This window comes from Protopterus annectens, chromosome 11.part0 (genome assembly GCF_019279795.1).
Source record: "Protopterus annectens isolate FY-2018-M chromosome 11.part0, PAN1.0, whole genome shotgun sequence".
Lineage (NCBI taxonomy): Eukaryota > Metazoa > Chordata > Ceratodontiformes > Protopteridae > Protopterus > Protopterus annectens.
In genome coordinates this window covers 1,113,314,025-1,113,339,755 of record NC_056745.1, presented here as the reverse complement: position 1 = coordinate 1,113,339,755, position 25,731 = coordinate 1,113,314,025, and the positions used below count along the sequence as shown (strand labels likewise).

At 38.2% G+C, this 25,731-nt stretch overlaps 1 protein-coding gene across 1 annotated transcript in view; it reads right to left on the bottom strand.

Moving 5' to 3' along the window:
• Positions 1-25,731, bottom strand: part of LOC122814852 (troponin I, slow skeletal muscle-like) — a 143,185-nt gene that overhangs the window by 103,924 nt on the left and 13,530 nt on the right. Inside the window, exons 4-5 of the mRNA XM_044087133.1 lie at positions 22,149-22,280; positions 6,130-6,219 (exon numbers count right to left, since the gene is read on the bottom strand). Coding sequence (XP_043943068.1) covers positions 6,130-6,219; positions 22,149-22,280 — 222 coding nt within the window. The remainder of the gene's footprint in view (positions 1-6,129; positions 6,220-22,148; positions 22,281-25,731) is intronic.

Below are 25,731 nucleotides of genomic sequence, written 5' to 3'. Positions count from 1 at the left end.
GAAATGCAGAACTTAACAAGCGAAGTTCAGTTGGGTTAATATTGCCCCTATACTATTTTGGTACTCTCTTTACTTCTGTGTCTCCGCGTTATCTCACAGCATAGTAGTTACACTTGATCCTAGACATATCTCCTCTTTCTCGTCTCTCCTTGTTCTTACTAACCATCTGTATACTCGCTCCTAATTTTTTCTGCCCTACTTAGAGTTCTTTAATAGTGTTCCAAGTTCCACTCCTGTTAAAATGATTTTTTTGTAGCACTTGTGATACTTTTTTCTCAGAACAGTACTGTGCATGTTTTGTTAAATAAGTCATCAACAATTTATATTATCTACATAATTTTTGTTTGTTGTAGTTCTTCTCCCTGAGCTGCTGCTGAAAAGGGGTGCAAGCCCAGGGGGTCTAATCCGGTCAACAAATGTTAAATATTTAAATGGGCAGGAAATAGTGTAAGAGTAGTGGATAGTTGCTACTGAGTAGTCTAGGGAAAATAGGTTCGAGGTTGGAGGTCAGGTAGAAGAACTGGCTTGGCGGGAGGTGAGCAGAGGCAGTAATGGCTGATGAGGATGGGTGTTTTGGGTTTTGAACTGGTGTATGAAGAAGTGGGGGGAGGGAGTTCCACTGTCTGGTTACTTGGTAGGAATGTGGAACTGACCATGTCAGTTTTGAGTTGCATTTAGATCATGTGTAGGAATTTGGAGAGATTCTCTTAGTTCAAGAATTTAAGAAAGTTGCTGACACCTAGCCCATTTGTTTGCTATGCAGTGATGAGTTCTGGATGGGAAATAAGAGACGGCCAAGGCATCAAGTGTCCCGTGTTTGGCAAGTATCTGTTTAATGTTCATATAGTACCTTGTGCCTTAAAGGTGAAATGAAAACTAAATTTGCTGTCGGGTACTTCATGTAACCAGAGTTGAGAGTTTAAAGCTTCAACGGTACCTGTCAATTCTGCAACTAGTGTGCAGGTAAGGTTATAACAAGGGGGGACATTGCTGAAGTGAGTACTGGGTACCACACCATTGTTGTGAGAAAAATAACCCTGTAAATACTGGAGTTGAGTAGAAATGGTGATTATATTATTTCTATAAAGCACCACAGGAGCAGCTTAGTAACTGCCTAAGTAATCGTTAATGAAGTTATACTACATTGTGACATATTCTTGTGTTTTTAGCTTCCGTTTTGGTGCATTGCCCAAAGACAACATTGACAAACTTCTGTAAAACTACCTATTCAGCATTTCACAAAGTTTGTGTAGGCTGCAGTGGGACAGAAACAGTTTTGGTTTCAACTTTCCATTGAACTTCTCTATACTGTAAGAGTAATCAATACACATCCTACACAGATTTAAATGCATGTAAATTATATACAATGTTACTGCTTTTTCTGCCTCCCAACCAGTAATGTCTATGGCATCTGTATGACCAAAAGTACATGTTAATATCATTGATGGACTACCATAAAACTGCAATGGAATTGCTAAAAAACTGTAAATAGTGCTACATTTTTGATATTTGTATTTCTGTAATGTGGATTTTATGTGAAGCTTTTCTCCTTGGGCCTCCACTGAAAATGGGCTCACCTAAGCCCAGTAGACTTTCCCGGTAAACAAATTAAATAAATTAAAAAAAAAATATATATATATATATATATATATCTGTTGGTGTCTGAGGGAGGACAGTGGCAAGGAGAGAATGGTCATGAGACTTAGGAACCATGGAATATCTGTGAACCTATACATAAGGTGAGTATCTGTCTGTAAGTGGGGATGCCTGTGAGAGTGTGTGTGCATGAATGTCTGAGTGTGTGTGTGTGTGTGTGTGTGTGTGTGTGTGTGTGTGTGTGTGTGTATATACGTGTGCACATGTGTGTGGGACCTGCCATACCTCTCATGCCTTCTATACAAAGCCTCTAATACTGAGGGAGAGAACACTAGCTAACACCAGGAACAATTGTAAAATATTACTCTACAACACTTAAAAAGTTAACAGTACAGTAAGTTGCGCATCAGACGGCATTTTCTGAACAGTAAGAAGAATGAAACTTTAATGTTTGGCACTATGGACTGACTGTAATCATCCATGATTTATGAGAGGAGTGTGTGTGTGTGTGTGTGTGTGTGTGTGTGTGTGTGTGTGTGTGTGTGTGTGTGTGTGTGTGTGTGTGTGTGTGTGTGTGTGTGTGTAAATGGTTGAGTGAGTCCATCTGTGCAGTTCAGTTGGTGGTGGTGGGGTCATGCATAACTGTGTGTGTGTGTGTGTGTGTGTGTGTGTGTGTGTGTGTGTGTGTGTGTGTGTGTGTGTGTGTGTGTGTATGCATGTATATGTGTACATGTGCACATTTACAAGTGTCTGCACATATGTGGAAGAGTGAATAAGGGGTGTACCTGTGACAACATAATGCCTGGTCCACCAGTGGTAAATACTGCAAAAAAAGTGCTGTTTAGCATAGCATGGGCAGTAATTACACAAGATTCAGAGACATGCAAATTAGCTAATAATGAGGTCTTCCTCTTTGTAGTAGAACATGCCTCTAATGTCATTTCCTGTGCTCATGTAAATTGCCCCTTTTGGAAGCAGCAGTTTATGTGCGTACAGAAGAAACTTTTTTGAATCCCAAACAGAGATACAGAGATAAAGAGAGAAGCAAAGAGACAGAGAGAGTTCAAGAAATGTCATATTTTTCAGAGTGTTTATAGGCACAATTGAAAAATTTGTACAGCGTTGAACAATGAGTTTCGAAATGAGGTTCATTTAAACCATTTCTCAAAAATGTCTTAAAGAGAATTAAAAGACAATGAGCAGAGAAATGGTTTGCAATAAATTTATGCAAATAGAAGAAAACATCATTTATATTCTGGTTATTCAACAAAGAAAAAAAATATTTGTCAATGCCATAGAAGTGTACGCATTGGACATGGTTACTACTATCTTCTCAGGAGAAGCAGAAATTTGTGACTGCCGCAAGAAGATTAATAAAGCAAAATATTAGCTTCAAGGCTGATGCCAGGGTATAGCATAATATCTTAATTTTCAAAACACAAAGAAAGGTGAAAAAGCTGACTTACTGACATAGTCAGGTCATACAGCAAAAGGACAAAAGAAGCTATACCATACTTCCAAAAATAGAGCTTAGACTCTTTTATTTTAAAGTGAATCACCACAGCATTTCATTGTACTGGAGTTACTTGTGAGCAATTTGGTATGATTACATGTATACACACTGACCTGCAGTGGTGCTGCGGTAGCGTTGTTGCCTCACAGTAAGACGCTGTCCGGTTCGATTCTCAGCTAGATTGTCTTCTGCATGGAGACATGCGTGAATGGGCGTACCTTCATTGAAGGTTGTGCATCAGGGCTGGTAACTCGGGTTGTAAAAATCAACTACCAATCATTAGCGGACCAGAGTTCCGCTGTGGCGACCCCTAACCGGGAAAAGCCGAAAGACACAACAACATGTATACACACTGAGCAGGTATAGGCTCATTGTACAAAGTGACAGTATGCAGGCCATGAAGCCAAATGGTTATATATTTCTGCAGAAAAGGGTTTGCTTATTTGTCAGAGCAAATATTCCCAAAGTAGTGAAGGGTGTAATCTGCATGTTCATTGAGAAAATAATTCATGCATTTGCATTTATGAAGTAAAAAACTCATGCAGTCAAGTTGAAAAGTTTCATAGTAATTCAATATTAAAAAGAATGAAACAATAAGAAATACAGTACACAGAACAACACAGGAGGCTGTTGCAAATAAGGATAAGGTGTCAGAAGAAATCTTGAAAAGTAATGCTGATTTTGGTCACAGGTTATGGTTGCATTCTGGATCAGTATAGCATTATGTTAAATCTAGAAATTTTACCAATTCTATATGCAGCTAGGATATTTTCAATTGCATTAAAAATTAATTGAAGTATATGGTTTTAAAAGGGTGTAACAGCAATGCAAAAAAAAAAAAACTATTGCTGTATGGGTTAACAGTATGGTTGGTGTAAAGAAATCATTCAAGATTAGAAGCATAAATGTCCATGAACTAATCAAAACCACTATAACAATTCTATAATACTATAAAAATGCATTGATGGGTCCTAATAGTATCCCTGTATGCATCTTAGATAGCACAAAGCACGGTTTAACCGCACCCCATAACAACACTGTTCAATCTCGGTCTCCACACAGGTTTTGTACCAAGCAAATGCAGAACAGCTGCAGCCATTCTCCTACATAAAGGAGGACCTTCCACGGACTCAGTCAATTACAAACTCATAAATCTGACCAGCCTCATATGCAAATCCATGGAAAGACTTATCATGGAACTAATCAGTAAGGATATAGGGAGCATCCAAATACTGGACTTGTCTCAGTTTGGATTTGTCAAGGTCAGGTCATGTTTACTCAACCTGGTGGACTTTTTTGAAAAGATCACCAAAAGTAATGGGTGAAGGTAAAATGGTACACACTGCACACCTTGACTTGGCCAACGTTTTTGACAGAGTCCCCACTCAGCCATATTAGAAACACTAAATAAAATGGGAATAAACCCCTGTGTCACGCAATGGATTACAAACTATCTCATTAGATAGGATGCAGGAAATCAAAATAGGAGATGCCACCTCCACAAACAGACAAGTCACCAGTGGAGTCACCTAGTGTCCTGTGCTGGGACCTTTCCTGTTTAGCATCTACTTTCCCGAAGTTAAAGCCAGTACCAAAGAACTATGGATGACTAAGTCTGCAGATGACTTCAAGCTAGGAGCAATCATTGAATCCCCAAATGACTTAGACATTATGCAGGAAGGGATGTTTCTAATAAATAACTGGTGCCAAAATCATGGGCTGAAACAAAATTCCAAAAAAATGCATTATCATCTCCTTTGGGAAGTCATCTTCCCCAGGGAAGTATCACATTGACAATATACCCCTAAGAGTTGATCCAATTGTTCAGAATATGGGAACCTATGTAGACAGTGACCTAACTTTCAACCAACATGTGTCCATTGTTGTAAGCAAGGCCTTCTATATTGCACAGCTTATAAACAAAGAGATTGTGTTTAGATCTAGGAATGTTATTGTCCCCCTTTACTCAGCCCTCATTAGGCCAGTCATTGAATATAATGTCCCTTTGGCATGTACCTGTCCAGACAAATGCAACAATTGGAATGTCCACAGAGCTACTTTATTAAAAGGATTCAAGGCCTAAACAATATGTCCTTGTTACTACACTTGGTATCCTATAGACTGCTAAGAGGTAACCTGTGTCTGTCATACAAAGCATCCTTTGACCCAGTACTGATGGTTTACTGCACATAACAAGTCAAGTGGCATCAAAAATACTCAGCCTAAGGATCTAAACCTCTTCTGCAACATCAACAGAGCAACTGGAGAGACAGGTTTATCTGACAGAGGATGCCACTGCTCTGGAACAGACTCCTTATCCACATAAAACAAAGCTCATCCTTGTCCCTATTCAAGCACAACTTGGATCTTCGGATGAGAACAGAAAATTTACCCCAGGTATGCCCTCTGTACTACTAATGGACAGAGGTAGCTCCTAGCTGCTTTATCCCATGCAAATTTTCTATGGTATGATCCCAGTTATTATCACTAGGGGAAATATATAATTATTGACCATAAAATGGGTAAAGCCAATATAATACCAAATGGGACAGTTTAATTCAATGACCAAAAGGAAAATTAGCTAAGCTTAAAATCGACCGCAGAGGCAGCTAACCAAGTACTTACCTATAAACCCATAATAGTAGTAGCTATCCTTTACTAGTGTAGTCTTACTCATATTGTAGCTACAGACTGGCTCTTTAGGCAATACTCCGTTATACCACACCATTTAGTCTATCAGCTGCTTTCCACTTCAGTCTGATGTAGTTATATTTGTACTGTTTTGTAAAGCAAATCATAATCATGACTGTTTACAGACCTACTGTGTTCCCATAATAGTCCAGAACACTTTAATTAACCTTGTTGCTACTATATAATCTTCTCCATCCCTTCTACCACTATCCTACTATTTTGCTGCAGTCTGTCACTAGTACTGGTCAGCTCTCAGCATTAACAAATAACTGTTATAATAGTCAAACTACTAGTTTATGAAGGCACAAGGCCCTAACAGTGCACTTTACCTCCATGTTGTTCTTGTTGATTTTCAACTCAATGTCATATCGCTCTTCATCAGCCGCAGCTATCTTCTCATGCATCCGTCTACACAGGTCCTGAAAAGGTACAGCAGTCGATACATGAGAGACAGAAGTTCATTCTGCATGTCTAGGCCTCTGTAACTAAGTACACAGCACACAACAGTTATAATACTGTGAGAAGTTTAAAACCAATCAGTAAGAGACTATGTTTGTGTCTTCTGTATGAAGGAACAATCAGTTTGATTATATTTTCAGCACAGACAAGTACTGATGTGCCACACATGCATTCCTATTTCTTTCTAATCTGTTAAAACGTACACAGCAGACCAAGTTAGGAATGATAACAGAGATTCTTCTGAGGTTTAAAGTGTTTGATCCTGGTGGTATTTCTCAGCTAACAACAAGATAAACTTTGCCATCTGTTCCCTAACCTAAATGTTAGCATATCTTTAATGATAATAGCAACATCAGGCATTTTTGACACAAACTTAGGATCATTTCTGTCACAAAAGAATGAAAGATGGAAGCAAAAGGGTAGAAAGTTCCTGAAAGTGACATGCACAGTCATGCTCTGTGTTTCATGTTAAGGTTCAACTAATGGTTAGAAAAATGTTATCATATTTTGCCAGAGAGTCTTCACACTGGAATATATATTCATTATATGTTACTTGAGTGAGCGAGCGGTAGGCCTGAATATGATCAATTTAGCAAGGTTAAGCTAACCCTCAACATGTGATCAGATTCTTTAATGGCAGCATAACTCAGTGGCGAGTAAGGGAACTAAGATCAAAGTCTGTGGTAATCCACAGTCTGAATGGGTGGACTGTGAGACATTTAAACAATAACTTATCATGTGGGGAGAGCCAGGAAGGTGCAAAGCAAACAGTCCAGAATAGGAGCGCATAATAAAAGTACAAATGTTTTATTAGGATATCATGATCTACAGTATTATATGCTGCAGAAAAGCCAAGCAGGACCACAAGAAAATACGAGAGACATTTGTTACCCGGCAAAGGTAGTTTTACTACAACAGTGGGAGCAAATACCTAGACTGGTGCGGATCCATGAGCCATTGACTGTAAAATTAAATTCAAGCTGAATGTACACAAACGTGTGAGGACCTCGGGACATTCTTATATGACATAAATACGTTTTTGACACTGTAGAGAGGAGTTTTTGACACTGTAGGGAGGATTTCATGTGTAATGATCTTCGTTCAGACACTAAGGAGTATGATGAAGGCAGACCAATGAGTAGAGGTTGCTGCATAGCGACAGGTATTTAAGGAGGTTAGGGTTCGAAGGTGAAACAGGCATAAGGGCCTACTGTTACAGTATTTGTGATGACAATTCAGATGTCAGCATAGAGGGTGAGGACAAGGTCAGGAGGGTGGAAATTGTCTCTGCTGGTTAGCAAATTGCTTCATGGTCATGCTGAGAGACTTTGGAAAATTTCTACATGACATTTTGTATGTATTCAAGTGGATTAAGAGACTGCCCAGATTCAACAATCACTATGTGAAGTAAAAAAAATAAACAGGCAGACCAACGTGTTCTTGCACAAGAAGCAGTCACTTTAATAGGATAAAATCACCAGAGACTTAACACTTTCGCCTTTTACAATCCAGGCATCATCACAGTCAAATAAAAATTCACAACAGTCACATTAATAGGAAGAACAGACTGACATCATTTCCTGTAACATCATGCATTCATGAATAATGTACTAGTTTATGAATGACATCCATGTTATTAGAATTATTGCAATAACAGATTAAAATACTAACTAATAAAACCATATATATATATATATATATATATGTTGTTAAAAATTGTTTAAAAATATTATATTTCAATTTTTTTTTCTAAAAACTGCTAGCATTCACTGAGTCTTGAAGGAGCCTGTATTTAAACCTGTTTTCCTCTTTTTTGCAAGGTACTCGAGATGGAAATTATGTCATTAATTCCAGGTTTCACCCTGGCATTGAGTCTTAATTGCCATTCAGTTTCCTTGATCTGCAGATCAAGGTCAACACCGCCCCCTCTTGTACTGACCAAAACTCTATCAATAACAAAAAACAGGAACTTTTTGAAATTTGTACACCCTGAACGGTGTGTGTAAAGGGCGCTGGTAAACTTTGCATTTCTAATATCCCTGTTGTGTTCTATAATCCTGTCATGTAGTTTCCTAGTGGTCTTGCCTATATAAAATGCAGGGCATGAAATGCAGGTAGCAATATAAACAACATTTTTAGTGTTACAATTGAAGCGCCCTGGATACTGTAAGTTTCTACCATAAGAGTCAATCTGCACATAGGGTCCATCATCAATAAATCTGCAGCTTGAACAGACGCCACATTTGTGCATCCTAGAGGCATGACTGTTCTTTTTAGTATCCATGTCCCTCTCCAAAATTTCTTTAATATTTTTGCCTCTACTGAAAACATTCTTAGGCTCTGACCCTAATTTGTTTTTTCAGGTTATTGTCTAATAAGGCTCCCCAAATTTTCTTCCTGCTCCCCTTTAAATGTGAGGCGTCTTGATTAAATGGTAAAATCATAACATCATTTTTGGAGCCATCATCATGATTTACATTAATATTACTGTGACCCCCTGCTAGGATAGGTAGGAACCTAGTTGTATAGTTCCTGGTTACCTCTTTCTTAGTTGACAGTAAAATCTTAATAGGGAACCCCCTGTTAATTTCTTAGTCTTTAACTATGTGAAGTCAGTTGTTGTGCCATTTGCGGAGGGGGTGTTGTCAGTGCTGCTAGTAATAAAATAAGGAGCCACACCTTTGTGTATAAATACTACTTACCTCAGACTTGGTGAGGCACTAGAAAGAATATGAATGACTAAGTACACAGTGCAGGTATCAGTCATATAAATGAACTGGTGGAGGTAACGTTCTCAGCAAGGACAATAATTATAACCTTGGTGATGCTATTGTGATTTTTGCATTTTGTTTTGTATTAGCTAGATTCATAGAAGAAAAATGGAGAGACAAAGTTAAGACAATGTCTAACAGGTTTATTTGGAGGTGTACAAAGCTGTGATTCACTAGGAAGACAATGCTCTATGGATGAGTTGAATAGCAGGTAAGAGACAACCAAACTTTAGATGGCATGTCATACAAGCTAATGCAATATAAATAATGAGATGGATGAAGATAAAGGGTTACAATAAGCAAAATGGGAGAAAGAAAGAAAATAAAATGGCAGGATGTGTCATGAATATGTAAAAGGACAACAGAAAATGGCAGAAGATTTAAGGAAAATGGAAGGGAATGTGAGGGAATGGGGCAGGAAAAAAATCTTATAACATAACCCATGGTTAATCAATATTTGGGTTGGGAATTCATAGGCCTAAAATGGATAATGGTTTAGTTCAGAATGTACTGAGATCATATTCTCAAGAAGAATACACATACATATTTTTCAGGTCCTGGCTAAGTATGACATAACTTTGTGCATCAGGTTTGTAAGCAACTGCAGCCATGAATGGCTGCTAATTTTGCTAAGTCTGTCCTTTGTTGCAGACAGTCTCTGCTGTTTTCCACTCATTTTGAACTTTTTGATAAAAAATGCACTTCACGCATATATTTTATAAATAATGTCCACAGTGCTCTCCTTTAACTGTATTATTTCAATGTGTGAATATAAATAAAATAAATTTTATGTATATTGGCTAAATGCTTGTGTGTTGTTGAAAATTCAACTTTTATTTTTGCTACAATTATTTATGTGACTACATCTTGTTTTTTCTTATGATTGTTTTTGTTGTCTTTGTCTTTTTGGCCCAGGTCAAGGCTGAAAAGGTTCTACAGACCAGTTTACTTACCTAGTAAATAAATGTAATATACAGACAGACAGATAGATACATAGATGGACAGACAGAAAAGACATCAGGTTGGGTTCTGGTTAAGGAGACAAAACCATAAACTAAGAAATCTGAAGATTTAAAGAGAAGTGAAAAAGGGGAGCTCTTATAAATGAGTAGCTGAAAAGGGTCGCTAGACAGTTTTGCAGAATGTGGAAACGAGGGAAAGGAAGTGTGGTGACAGATTAATAAAGAGCAGGGCAGTGTCACATGCAGGAGGTGGAGCACAGAGGAAAACAAAAGGCATGGAATGACATATAAGGATCTGAATAAAGGGGGAGGGGAATGAAGGGTATAAAAAAGATAAGGAAAGCAGAGTGAGGACAGGCCAGGAGATGATATATGGAAGGAGGCGTGGAAGGTATGCCAGAAGTTAATACTGACTGGATCTTTATATGCGATGCAGCTTAGAATCCTGCTTGGATGATATGCAGCTAATCACAGAACAATGAACATTGTAACATTTAGATGTTGGAGGCATGGAAAAATGGGAGCTGATATACATGCATTGTTAGTTGTAAGTATGTTAGAAAACTATGGTCAAAAGTGGTAGATTGTTGGGAAAAATGATATGGTCAAGAAGTGGATAGAACAAGGAATTTGTGCGTCTTTAGTATGGGGGGAAGGAGTGGATGGTGTATGAGGAAAGTAAGCCTCATATTTGTGGTAGGTTGGATTAAGAGACTGACAGCAAGAAATTAGACGTGATGCAGAAATATTAAATAAATGCAGGGTTTTACAGGGTTACCACTGCAGTTTCTTCTTTAAGAGTGAAACTTGAAAACTCTATGTATTATAGGTACTAAGCATTTTTAAAGGTACACACAACCACACCTCTATCTATCTATCTATCTATCTATCTATCTATCTATCTATCTATCTATCTATCTATCTATCTATCTATCTATCTATCTATATCCCTGCTATGATACCGAAAAGACCCTACATAAATCTCCTCCCATCCATAACCTCATAATATGTTTTAAATTCTATCTACATTTTTCCATTCTTGCATTACATCTGCCTCTGACAACTAATCAAAGTGTCAATTTATGCTTTAATGCCTTGTTCCAGTCTGTGGTTCAAATCCTATGTATCAGCTTCACTTATTAATATGTTTCTACTGTCTGCTTTTAAGCTGGGTATGTTTTAAATCATATGCCAAAGTAAATTTCTTGCTTTGTATTTTTTGAATTTTTTTCATACTTTGCATATTTTTAAATGACTTGTATATTTTTAAATGATTCAAGCTTTATATACGTTTTATGTCATGTTCATAGGTTCATAGGTAGATACTAGGCTATCTGCCCTAGGGCATTTATAAGCCTAGCCAGAGTGTATTTGGCTTCCGCCTTCCTATTAGATTAGCCTACTGTGCCTCTGTAAAGTAGGTCACAGAAAGTACCCTTTTAAGATTAGTTTACTGTGCCTCTGTCTAGCAGGGACACAGGGGAGATCCCAGAGGTGAATTTGCGATTTCCCATCCACACATCCAAATTTCGCTTGAAGAGGGTCAGCGAGGGGCTATGTCTAACATGAATTGGGATTCTATTCCAGAGTGAGGGGAGCCTCTGGGAAATGAATCTGTCCCTCCAGCATGTCCTATTTATTTTTGTGCTGAGGTTTAGTTCCCTGGAGCGTGTAGCTCTAAGGGACTTGGATTTTTTTGAGGTGGAGCATGTCCATTAATTCTGGGTTTGACATGGCTTTGTACATCAGGCATAGATCGCCTCTGAGTAGGCGGTAAGCAACTGAGTAGAGCTGGAGTTTCTTTAGTTGAGCTGCATAGGACATCTGTTTGGAGCCCATGATCCTCTTGGTGAGGTACTTTTGGGGTCTCTCCAGTTGCTGCAGGTGTCGGGTAAGGTACCTCCCAAAAGGGGCATTGTATTCAATTATGGGCCTGAGTAGAGGGGCACAATGACCTCTCTTAATCTAGATGCGAACTCTTTCGTGATAAGGTGGGCTATATAGAAGGTCTTTCTAACCACTTTGGCAATGTGATTATCAAAGGAGAGATTACTGTCTACATTGGTCCCCAAATCTCTAATTACTTCTTCCGTACTTAATGAATTACCACCTATGTGGTAATTTGTGGGCACCTTGTTTTTCCCAAAGGGGATGACTATGCACTTTTTAGCATTTAGCTTGAGGCCGTGGCTCTGGCACCAAGCATCTGTCTCTGTGAGACCCTTTTAGAGGATGCTTGTGTCAGCTGGAGATTCGATTATGGCCCCCAGTTTGCAGTCATCTGCAAACTTTGTCAGCTATAATCCCCCCCGTGTTAGCCTGAACCTCAGAGAAGTATATATCGAACAAGAGAGGTCCCAGAACTGAGCCCTGTGGGATGCCACTTGTAACTAGTTTGGATTCGGACATGGCACTTGCGATTCAGACCATGTGGGTTCTATCTCTGAGCCAGTTTGCAACCCATCTTGTGTTATAGGGGTTGATATTTAAGCTGGTAAGCTTATTTATGATGCCCAAGTGGGGTATTGTGTCGAAGGCTTTTGTGAGGTCCAGGTAGGCTGTGTGGACTACCTTGCCCTCATCTATGGCTTTGGTAACTGTTTCAAAGAAATCAACTAGGTTTAAGAGGCAGGATCTGCCTTTAACAAAGCTGAATTGGGTAGGGTCCAGTGTCTGGAGGCTCCCAATGTATTTGTTTATGAGTTCTATGATAATACGCTCCATAGCTTTACAGACCAGACTAGTCAGGCTTATGGGGCGATAGTTTCCAGGGTCCGTTGTGGCACCACCTTTGTGGAGTGGGACCACTGTAGCTGTACGCCATTCTTTGGGTACATATCCTGTAGTAAGGCTAAGTTTGAACAGTGACTTAATGTGAGGGTTCAGTTCTTCTTGGAGCTCATGTAAGACACAGCCTGGGACACCGTCCGGTCCCATAGATGCTGTGTTTTTTGCTTTGGAGAGGGCAGCTTTCACCTGTGCATCTGTGATGTCAGGGAGGTTTCATTCAGTTGGGATAGACATTTGCTCCTTTGGGGGGGTGGAGAAGTTTGCGCTGAATCTGTCTGCCAGGATATTGGCTATGTCTGTAGGTTTGGTATATTTTGTACCGTTATGAAACAATTCAGAGCATATCTGGGAATTTCCGCCCATGATGGACTCTGCTTCATATGGATGGGAACCTGTTCTAAAGCATGGGGATCTTCTGAGACATGTATCTGTCTCACCAACCTGTCTTATTTATGTCACAAGCAAAATTTAAATCCTTGGATCTAGTGGTTCTGATGCTGTTCATTTTGTGGATGTGCAAAATGTCCATAAGAGCTGGATCTAAGGATGCCTTGTATGCCAAGCATAGATTGCCTGCCAGTAACCTGTAGGAGACAGAGTACAGAGATAAGGCTTTAAAGTGAGCTGTACAGGACAATGCTTTTATACCCTGGATTCTCCTGGTAAGGAACCTTTGTGGGCATTCCAACTGTTGCATATGTCTGGTCAGGAATATTCCAAAGCAGGCATTATACTCAATGATGGGTCTGATAAGGGAGAAATAAAGTGGTACTATGACTTCCTTGGACTTGGATGTCATACTCTTACTTATAAGTTGAGCGACATGGAATGACTTTTTTACTCCCTTGGCCACATTAATCAAAGGGCAGATTACTGTATACATATGGCCCCCTCATTAAAGAGGAGGAACAACCCCCTCCCATAGCACAGAGGGATAAAGCCTTAATTGGGACCCAGACAGTCCATGTTTGATTAGCCGGTGTGGGAGCTGAAAGGAGAGGGCAGGAGTATGGGAGTGAGTGGCACCCATCCTGGGAGGAGGGGGTGGCTTGGCTCATCAGTTGGGTGACACTCAGTGGGAGGTCTGGGCGGTGCAAACACATGTGGTCTGGGCCAGAGGGATGTGGTAATGTGGCATAGCCATTTATGCCAGGGAGCAGTCACATGGAGAAGCTTATATGCTTCTCTCCAATACACTGGCAATATACGAATCGCTCTGAAGCTGTTGAGGGGTGTTGGGAGCTCCCAGGGCCAGGAGGGAGAGCCCAATATCTGCCTGCATGATGGCCCTGTAATCATCTCTCACCTCACAGGGGACTGATTGGGCTGATGGTCAGCAGGCACAGGTGGGGTTTAAAAACAAAGTAAGTGCAACAGTTCTGTCTTGGTACAGTAACTGACTGCTGTGCTTAAACAATTATGCCCTGATGGTGTTGTAGTTGCATATTGCTTACTTTGTCTTTATCCAGTCATTAGACCATCCATCTCTGACATATTTATTGACATCTGTAAGTTACTGTCAGGTTTGGTAGCTTGTTTTAGTTTCTCAAGCATTTTTAGTCAGTGGTTGATTTGCTGGCCTTCTTCACAACATGTTGACTGCAACAAATTGCTTCTAAGGACATAGATTGTTCTGGCATTGAAATGTCAGTCTCTTAAGCAACCTTTCCCATCTTAGTGGTACTTTGTCCAAATAGTAGGAATTATTAATGGAATCAGTAGTTTGTACTCAGCCTGGAGATGGAAACTCTCTATCTATAAGAGGGATCTGAAGAAAATCTCATATGCACATGTATGTGCAGGACCCTCTTTTCTACTTGTGAGAGCAGGTTGTGTTTAGAGTGCTGTTTTGATCACAGTGTAGTAGCAGTAAATAAAGCTGCTGCACACTTGGGGAAGACACGTCTCCTTCTAATCTATCAGGGTGCTGAAGGGAGATAAGGGAAATGCACACGGGTGAGGAAAGTCATGAATAAGCCAGAAGAGGACAGTCGCATATGCTATACAGAAAGAACAAGGATGCAATAAGAGGTTTGCATGGATGCAGTTAAGGAATGGAAAAGCAAAAAAAAAAAATTAACAGAAGGATTGTGTTGTGTCACAACACACTGTGTTACAGTAGAAGACTACTAAAGGGAATGGAAAGTACTGGAAAAAAAGATCAGCATATATGAGGAGGAGGAGGAGACTGAGAAAAAGGAAAACATCTTGAAGGATGTGACAGAGTGACTTAGAGCTTGTTTTGTCCCAGGGTAATATTACAGGTAAAGCTTACTTGTTTACTGATTGAACCCCCCACTCATCCTTAGTAATGTATTCTTACCCTAACCATGCTCCTTCCTCCAAACCCCAACCCTAAACCCAACATTAGGAAAAACCTTGTCTATAATGCTAACATTATTCATAAAATGTTTGTCTGAAATTAGTGGTAGGGTTTTGGTTAACCAAAAGGAAACTATCAGATTTCTTTTTGTGATAGGTTGTAATTTCAAAGTATTGTTTTCAATGTGTTAGCATCGACTATCTGTGTTTTGATGCTTGTTCACTTCACATATTATACAGCTTTATAAATGTCTTTTTAATGCATATAATCTTATCATGTGGAGGTGCTAACAGTAAATGGATATCTATGCACAAGTCTGTGATGAGTCTGTTTATTTAGTTAACATTGTATATTTCTTTACAAATTTTTTCACATTCTGATGTGTTTATATTGCATGGTGCCTTATACTTTGTCTTTTGACTTTTCCCAGTTAGGGGTCGCCACAGTGAGACTCCGGTCTCCTAATGATTAGCAGTGGATTTTTACGGTGCCAAGTTGCCAGACCAATGCCCAACCTTCAAAGAAGGCACACCCATTCACGCTCGCACCTACCTGCATGTCTTTAATGTCACTCGACCGTGGGGAGGACATGCAGACTCCACACAGAAGGTGCTCCAGCCGAGAATCAAATGGGAGAACCTCTTCCTGTGAGGCGAAGGCGCTAACCACTGCACCACTGCGGCCCGCATGGTGCCATATACAAGAATGTTAAACACATCTGTGCTTTTTACAAACCTTTCTTATGTAACTTTTTGTTCACTCATACTCTTTCTAGTGGAACATCTTGAAATAAAGCATATGTCTGGAGCGTTTCTCCCCAGGCCTCCACTGAAAATAGGCTTTGTCCTGGTTGGACTTTCCCGGTTAACAAATGTTAAATAAATAAATCAATAAATAAAGCTAAATATTTTTGTCAGTGTAAACAACTCAATTCTCTATTTAAATAGACTGTAAATCATACCACAGAACAAATTCAACAGAAATAGTTTTGTTCATAATATTGATATAATAAGCAACATAATTACAAATGCATTGCTACTTTTAGATCTGGAAAACCTACATTGGAAAAGCATTAGTTTTATTTATTTATGTATTTATTTATTGATATCTGATTACCGTGAATGTCTGACTGGGTAGAAGCCCATTTTCATAGGAGGACTGGGAAGAGAAGCTCCAAATTATTACAAAACATTTTAAGAGCAATAATTTTATAATCTCCAAAAATAAAACAAAAAACATCTACAGTTAAATAATTATAACAAATTAGACATAATATAAAAACATTGGCTAAGAATTGATACAAGGTTTATGACAATCATTTAATATTTAGAGAAATTTTAGACAGTTTGTAGAGAAATTAAATGTAGGTTAGTCTAATATAAATAGGAACTGCAATATGAAGTGAGGGAAAAACAGGCTTATGGTATATTTAGAGAGAAAGTCAGGGCACAGAATTAGCAGTAAGGAAGTAAGTGAAGAAGGGAGAGCACGGAGGTATAAGGAATGAAAGATGCTTGTTCACATTTAGGGATACAGTTTATCCTGGTTTTGAGCAAGAACAGAGGTGGATTGTGGCTAGGAAGTCTTCAAAGTAGTTTTGAAAGATGGGAGGGAGGGTATAGACCTGATGGATACAGGTACAAAATTCCGGGCCTTACCAACCTTGTACACGTACAGAAAATGCCCGGCAGATGTGCTAAGTTTGTAGACAGGTGTTTTTGGTCACTGCATCTCAATGACTGACTGAGAACATAATTGTTTAGAATGTTTTTTTTTTTTTTTTTTTTAGTGCTGGACAGGCAGGTGGATGCTGGATAATTTTGTTAGGTGGTAAGAAGTTGTGTACATGATAGTTGATGTGGAAGCTCTAACCAATTTAGTCTTTTCAGTGCTATATAGTGGTGGGTTCTGAAGGGAGTATGTGCTGCAAATTTAGCAACTTTGTTATAGCATTGTTCAAGTTTAAATTTTTGTGAAGCCAGGAGGTTAGTAAGGGTGGGATCACCTTAAAGAAGAGTGAGGAGGAGATAAGTAGGGGCAAGTGTAGTTTTAGTTTTGTCACTGAGAAAGTTTTTGGGTCTGTAAAGCATCCTTAGTTTTTGACGAGTTTTTCTTATGCAATTTTGTATATGCAGACTGAATGTAAGGTTATCATCCACTATCACCTCTAATAGTTTGCTATGAGAAGTGACTTCAATGGTTGTATTATCAAGAGAGAGGACTTTACATTTTGTTTTTTCATGAGAGGGGGATTTGGGGAAAAATAGTAGTTTGGTCTTTTTTTGGACTGAGCATGAGCTGTGAGTTACAAAACCATGTTTCAGTGGCTATTAAAGCTTCCTGAGTACTTTTTTGGAGGTGTACCATGTTGTCAGATGTGTGAATGAGAGTGGAATCATCTGCGTATTGTATTAGTGTGGCCTGTTGTGTGGAAGTATAGAGAGTGTTGCCACATACCTCTCAGCCTCTTAGAACAAGAAATCTGGACCAAGCCTTAAATAAAAGTGGGACAAAGGCCAAAACATAGGGACAACTTTTAAATATTACTCTTACAAACTTAGAAAGTTGATAGATGAACAGGCTTTGCATTAGCATGAATTTTCTGAAGGATAAGAAGTCTGAAACTCAAACATCTGTCATTATTTTCTAACATCGATCTCAAATGATTTGCTTCTAATTTGCCAGAAAAACAAAATTTTATGAAACACAGATCAAAAATATGAGAGAAAAATCTGGCATTCTGTGAAAATCTGTACAGTTGAGAGGTATGGGCGTTGGTGAAAATGTTAAAGAGGAGGGGATCAAGGATAGAGCCTTGTGGTACACCAGTGGTGACTGGGATGTATGGAGAGAGGGTAAAGTGCCATTTTACTGACTGATACCTATTGGTCAGGTAGTTATTGAACCACAGAAGGATGGGCTGAGAGAGACCTAGTCAGGACATTTAAAGTAGAAGTTTGCTGTGACAACTGTCTCGAAGGCTTTAGATGAGTCTAGAAATACGGAAGAGACTAGTTTGCCATTATCTCTAGCTTTATTGACAGTATCAATATAGGTTAGAAGGGCAGTGCTAGTACTGTGGGAAGGACAGTAGCCATGTTGTGTAGGGGATAGGAGTACTTCCTGCAGGAGATAATCTAGCAATTGTTTGTGAATACATTTTTCAAGTATGTTGGCAAGGGGAGATAAAATTGATATAGGTCTAAAGTTATTAATGTCTGTTGAATTTCCTCCTTTGTGCAGAGGGATAATGTGTGACTTTTAACAGATGGAGGGAATATGGGAATTCTGGACTGACCTATTTAAAAGGATTGAAACAGGATAGGCAATGCTATTGGCTGCTCTTTTTAGGTACTCGCTTGGAAGGTCATCAGCTAAAGAAGATCATGGTTTAAGTTTGTTTAAGAGTAGTTTTATATAGGATGTGGTCAGAGGTTTGAAAGTGCAAGTTGATGTGGTGATATGTGGCTGTTGGCCAGGGTTGGGATTAGATGTTGAGGAATCCTTGGTTAGAGATGCTATACTATCTGTAAAGTAAGAGTTGAACTGTATTGCTGTTGTGAGTGGTGAATTATCAGGAGAGAAGTTTGGGTTGACTTTTTGGCCAGGATATAACATTTCTTTAATGGATGCCCAATATTTTTAGGGCTGTGTTTAGTATTATTTTGAAAGGTATTATAGTATAGTTTTTGTCTTCATATATTTGCTTTTTAGTATGATTGCGAAGCATTCTGAAGTTTTCAAGATATTGAGGTGTTTTAAATTTCTGCCGTTCTTTCCATGCTTTTTCTCTATCTTGCATTAGCATTCTACTCTTTTTGGATAGCCAAATTACATTATTTGTTTTCAGTCTCTTCCTTTTAGGAGGTGCTCTTTAGGATATTTAGAAACATTGCACTGAATTCAGTAACAGCATCATCTAAGAGGAGAATTTTTAACAAGTTCCAGTTAATAGATGATAGTGTAGTAATGAACATTTCTGGGTTAAATTTGAAAAGACTACATGTTGTTTTATAAATATGCTGTTTAACTGAATATGTGAGATGTCTAGTCATATAAATTGGGATAAGATTACTGAGATAGTCTGATATTGTACCTGTGATGGAGTATTTCCTAGGGTCTGATACTAGGATCCAGTCTAATAGAGAATTTAATGTCTTGCTATAATGTGTGGGGATATTAATTAGTTGTGTGAAACCATATAGGTTAATGCTAGATATAGGGGAGTTAGAGCTCATGTCCAATCAATCGACATTCACATCACCTAGTAAATTTTTTCTTGTGAAAATGTAATGGAAACTCAATGTAGGATATCTTGCAGTATAGCTGTATTCACTGATGGATGCACAATAAATGATATCCGAAGAAAAGTAACAAACTACTTTATTCGACTGTAAGCTAATAAAACATTTAGCGCTTTCATCCACATAAGTGGACTTCTTCAGAATGCCTTTTTACTGGCTGACAAGACTTTTTTTAAAAACTTTTTGGCGCCAATCCCGCCTCCAAGTCATAATAGCTTAAAGCAGACACATATTTGAATATAGAGAAAAGCATGTGTTTAAATTTGCCATTATAGACCAAGTAAAAACAGAACCTATAGGTGGAAATTATAAAGCCATATTAAGTAAAAAAGAAGTTATATGGCAAATTTTTACGGATGCTGGAAAAAACCAGGATTGAATGACCATTTCACTATTAAACCTATATTGGAATTAAGTTAGTATACGTTGTATGAAAACATATCATGAGATGTCACCTTGTTTATAATTGCTTATTAGATTATTTTTTAAACGATAACAGGATATATTTATTGAAGAATTGTCACGGGATCTTTCATTTTATTAGATTTTTACTTCATCTAGGGTCATTATTTCCATGCCTACAGAAATTTATAGCATCTTTATAGTCAATTTTAACTTTAAATTATTATTAGGTTAGTACATTGTTAGAAAAATGTGTATTTGAATACATGAGAAATGCTGGTTTAAAAGCAAAGTAGTATATAATGCATTTTATTCTATTAATCATATAGTAGTAAAATTAATTCATGTCTAAATGTGAAGTAGTTTTGAAACTGCAGTGTGGCTTGAAGCAAAAGCTGATCCCTGACCCTGACAGAATGCTAGCTTAGCAAGTTTTAATGTTTATGCTTTTCACAAGTGATTATCTGCTGGGTCAGGAAATTAAATGTGTGAAATAATAATCTTCTGCTCTTTCCTGTTAGAATGAGATGGCCTTGTATATGTGTTACTTAGATATCACGCAGCTGTGTGAGGATGTGTAACAGAACAAAGACATGCATTAAAAGACTGAAGCTGCCATTGTATTCGAACTGATATGAAACCTTGAATAAGTAACTTTACAGAAAGACATTATGGCTGACTAGCTGGATAGCAAGGCCGTATTGTATCTAGAGGAAAATTTTTTTTTAAAAAACATACTGCATCAGCAGATTAAAATAACAGAGGCTTGTAAGCTAAAGTGATGTAGATGCCCTGTGACATATCACGTCAGTAAGGTGGGCATAGCTAAATGTTAAACCTATATAAAATTGTGTGCTTCCTGCTTCATGTCAGACAAAATTCTGTACTTGTATGTTTTTTTGCCTCCTGGTGTAAACTAGTAAACTTTTAAATCTGAACCTCCTGTGTATTGAATTCTGATTTTTTATTTAACATACATGATATATAGACATTACATTAAATGTTTTTATGATGTCTACGCTAGGATCGTTAGATTTGTTTAGTCTTGTTTAATGCATTTTATTTTATGTTGTCTCAGACAGTTTTATATGTGGCTGATTTTAAAAATTGCATTGTATATATTGTAACCTTTTGGAACAATGTTGCTTTAAGCTATTATGACTTGGAGGCGGGATTGGTGCCAAAAAGTTTTTTAAAAAAAGTCTTGTCAGCCAGTAAAAAGGCATTCTGAAGAAGTCCACCTATGTGGATGAAAGCGTTAAATGTTTTACTAGCTTACGGTCGAAAAAAGTAGTTTGTTACTTTTCTTCGGATATCATTTATTATGCATCCATCAGTGACTCCAGCCTATTTTTGTGCTTTTTTACTTCTGTTGTCGTTCCAGCTGGCGTTTCTTCAGTATAGCTGTATTGTTGCAAAGGAGGTATGGACAGTAATACATATTTGTTTATAATTGTTTATTTTGAGGAAAGCAATAAGAAGCTCTGCCAAACTGAATTTTGGTGTTGTTTTGCTATAAGGGGAAATGTGGTAGGTACTGGGAAATATTAATGCAATACCACCACCTTTCCTCTTTATGCAGTCATTATGGATGATATTATAGCCAGGAAGTATAACTTCAGAATCATTTCTGCTGGGTTTAAGCCAAGTTTCAGTTACAGCGAGAAGCCGAGAACATCAGGCTTATGTTTGGTAATCCAGGCATATAGTTCAGCTGTTTTATTTCTTATACTTCTAACATTTGTTGCAGACAAAATTAGATCACCAGGGTTGGCAATTGGCTGTTGTTGGGTTACAGAAGTGTGTGGGATAGAATTATCTTTGTGTTCATTGAGATAGGTGGGGCAAGGAATAGGGTGTATATCTCCTCCTAGAAGGCTTTTAGTATATTGGGAAATTATGCATGCTTGTTTTTTAGAGATGATTCATGTACTTAATTTTATTTTGGTTTGAGTTGAAGTACAGTTAATCAGCCTATGTTTGGAATAAAGGTGAGGGCAATATTAAATAGGTTTGGTGCAATATGTGGAGAGTGTAAAGAGGAAGTAGGGATAGGTGGCTGGGATAGAGTTGGAGAAATATTGCAATATATTATCATTGTAGGATGAAAGATGGCACAGTAGGAGGAGGAACAGAATAGAGGATAAGCTGAAGAATAGCATAAATGCTAAAAATTGTTTCTGGATCTTAAAACGCAATTTGTGGTTAATATGAAGGTCTAAAAACTTAAAACTTAAATGAGATAATACTGCTGGTTTCTTAATCAAGATCTTCATTGTTTGCACTGAATATCTCATCTCACTTGATTCATGAAATTAACAAACATGCGGTTCTTACTTGGAGCTCCTCAATGGAAAGCTGTGAAAACTCAAGCTGAGGAACGCTCTCTGTGAGGATTCGGGCTTTCTCAATTTCTCTGTCCCTCTTCTCCTTTTCCAACTCTTCTTTTGCTTTTGCAAGCAACAATGTCTATAAACAGTTAGACACAGAAAATAAAGGTGTTAAAAAGAAAAGGTAAATTGGATTATGGGAGTTCATTCTTTACTGAAATAATGAAAGCTTCAACTGATGCCAAGTAAATTATCTCATCAGAATGCATGGGACAACTTTACTGTCTACATTTTAAATGTATAACATTTGTTGCTGATTTTAAATGCAATACGTAGACAAAACAATGAAGGTAACATTTGAAAATACATAACAATCCCCCCCAAGACACTGATATCCTCCAAGAACAACTGACTCAGACAAAAAAACTTGTGCAAAACCACAGTCTAGAATTCTGTGCCAAAAATGCATGATGGGATCTTTCAGGAAGTTGGTTACCCCTGGAGATTACCTCATTGATGACACACCCATAAGAATAGCTGCAGTAGCCTGGGACTTGGGGATCCTTGTCAATTGTAACCTGGCCTTTGATTATCCTGTGTTTATGATAGTAAGGAAATCATTCTATGCTGCACAACGTATAAGCAAGGGTATGGCATCTGGGTCCAAGGAAGTTATGGTTCCACTGTATTTGGCCTTCATCAGACCAGTCACTGAGTATAATGCTCCCTTTGGTATGTACTGAGCAAGCACGTGCAGCAACTAGAATGTCCACAGAGGTAGCTTAAAAAAGGATATGGGATATAAACAACATATCCTAAAGGGATCACCTCAAAGCCAAATTCCTGTAATTGATCTCTTACAGACTACTGAGGAGTGATCTATGCCTGGCATATAAGGCAGTCTTGGATCCCATTCTGCTGGATCTTCTGCATATCTGCAAAACAAGTAGCTACAGAATTACCCTATCAACATACTTAAACCTTGTTTGCAACATAAAAAAGACATGGTTCAGGGAGAGGTATTTGTCTCAGAGAATACCCCTTCTCTGGAAAAGGCTTCCCATCCATGTGAAGCAGAGTTCTTCATTAACCCAATTCAAGCATACCTTGGACCAATGAATGGGAACTGGAAATTCACCCCGTTCTGGCACATATATGATCTTAATGGACAGAAGCAGCCTGTAAATGTTTGACCTCCCATGTCTGAGTCTACATCAGTCTTAAGGTTCCTTAAACATGGCAGATACCTTTGGGATGAAAGCTAGTCTTAAAAAGGCCCCTGTGGTCATTAGCCAAGTACACATCTAAAAAACTAAGAACTGCTGGTTCAGCTATATATAAGTATAAAATACATATCTGTTAATAAATAGGCATACAGTATTATTAATGACTCAGTTCTCCTAATGATGAATTATTAATACAGTTACATATACAATGTACTACTCACTGTTATTATGTTATTCGGTTAGTTAGTGTATTGCAGTGCATGGAGTGCAATGATTATGCTCGGAGACTTGGAAAAAAGATAGACTTGTTAAGAACCTGATGCTAAGAATCTTTAAGCTCTAGTCTCACACTGGAGTGTAACAATAGGCCGTACTGGCTTCTGTAGAATAGAGCCAGAAGCCTAAACAGCTTTAAAAGCTGCTAGATACTTTACACTGCCACATTTCTAAACACAGTTTTTAAAGAAAAAGTGCGTTAGAGTGAAGTATCTAATAGATTTCAAAACCATTAGTCTCTTAGTGGGACATTCACTTATTTGTAGTTTATTGTTCAGAAACAGTACAGTTTAGCTCTACAGTTTTCAGGAAGGAGCTTGCTAGTCTGCAAGTTTGAAATATTTTTAAGATCTGTCTGTTTCAATGCTTCTGTGCACAAACATTTTGTTCACCTCAGGTCACACTGTACAAGAGACTGGTTCTTGGATACAAGGTCTTCCATATTCTGCCGATCACCTCAGTCTGACCAAATACAGATGGAATTCATTGTAAATAATGTGCACAATGACCAGTGGCTAGTGCTGTTGTTGTTACTATGGACACTGACTTCTATATCAGAGTAAAGGGAAATAATTGATGTACAATTCCTTTAATCTTAGTTCAGGAGATAGCACTGCTATAAGGCAGCCTGCTAGTTTTACATTTCATAAGACTGATGTGGCGGTAGATATCAGTGTTTTTGGAGTGTCTACTCATCCTTCAGTTGTAGCAACTGCAGAATTAATTATAGTATGTCTAAGGGTGCTAAGGTCACCACCTGCTTCTCCTGCCAACACACACAGACAGACATACATACACACACAGACATAAATTATTACATAAAACAGTCAAAAAGAAGTGCAGTCTTTTGTCATTACAAGTTCATTTGAGAAATTTGATTATGAGAACCATGTCAATTAGATTATAGTTCCCTGGTTTTAGGGAATTCATAAAATAATGTTCTGTTGCAATGTAAGCAGCTTTCTTCATTGGACATTCCATGTGTGTGGTGATTAAGCCATCAGTGCACTATATAAAGTGCTTCTTTGTTCCTTCTTCTCTGACTGCTTGTTCATCTCTTAACTGGACTACAAATATCTAGCTGCAAAAATTATTGCTTTCATGGTACATTTCATAGTCAAACTATTTTTCTACAATGCATGCTACAAAAATTTTGGAATACATTAAGAAAAGTCAGAATTGTTTTCACCAAACTTTGGATGATGCACGGAAAAGTTGATTATAAATAAATACATTTGCACATACATACATACATACATACACGAACTAATAAGCAGTAAAATGCTTAGAAGAGGAATAGCTACAAAGCACTTGTATGATTATTTAAGCTGAAATCGAAGGTACACCATAATACTTTGAACATTTTGAATATATCACTATAATAAGTCCTATTAACATCATATTTAATAACCCCAAGAGTTTATTCTAAGGCTTGCATCATACCAGTTCTTGTGGTGAGTATCATGTCTTCATGAATCCCATGGATTAAAGATGTCCTTACTGAAAAACTGTAAGCAGCCAATTCAGATTTTATGACACTTCTGAAAAAATTATTGCTATAACAGCAGTTTGGATAAATTAACCTCTTGCCAACTCTATCAGCATAGACAGATAAAGCCCTGACTATGACCCAGATGACTGAAGTCTATTTGGTAGCTCAAGGACCTGCTAGCACTGATAAAGGGAAAGGATATTATGTGGAATTTGCTGACTCACCTCTCTTTCAGAGGAGGATGTGGGGTACATACCTGGGGTGCATGTTTTCATGACAGAATCTCTAGTGGAGACCAATATCACACAGCCGCATTGACTTCAAAGTGGGAGGGAGGAGGGCAGGGTAGTCCTGATGGGTTACGTTACTTGTGAAAGTGAGTGAGATGCTGTTGCTGATGCCAAACCCTGAGCATGATCTGGCCATGTGCTGCATGCTGTTAAGGCTCAGTATGGGAAACTTTTAACCACCCCTCCCCCTGAATGATAGCACCACTCCTGGCACACACAACTCCCACCCTAGGGGGATAGAAAGGACCAAAGAGTTCTCATCCCAAGATGAACAAATGGGCCAGCTGAATGGCATGAGTGGCATTG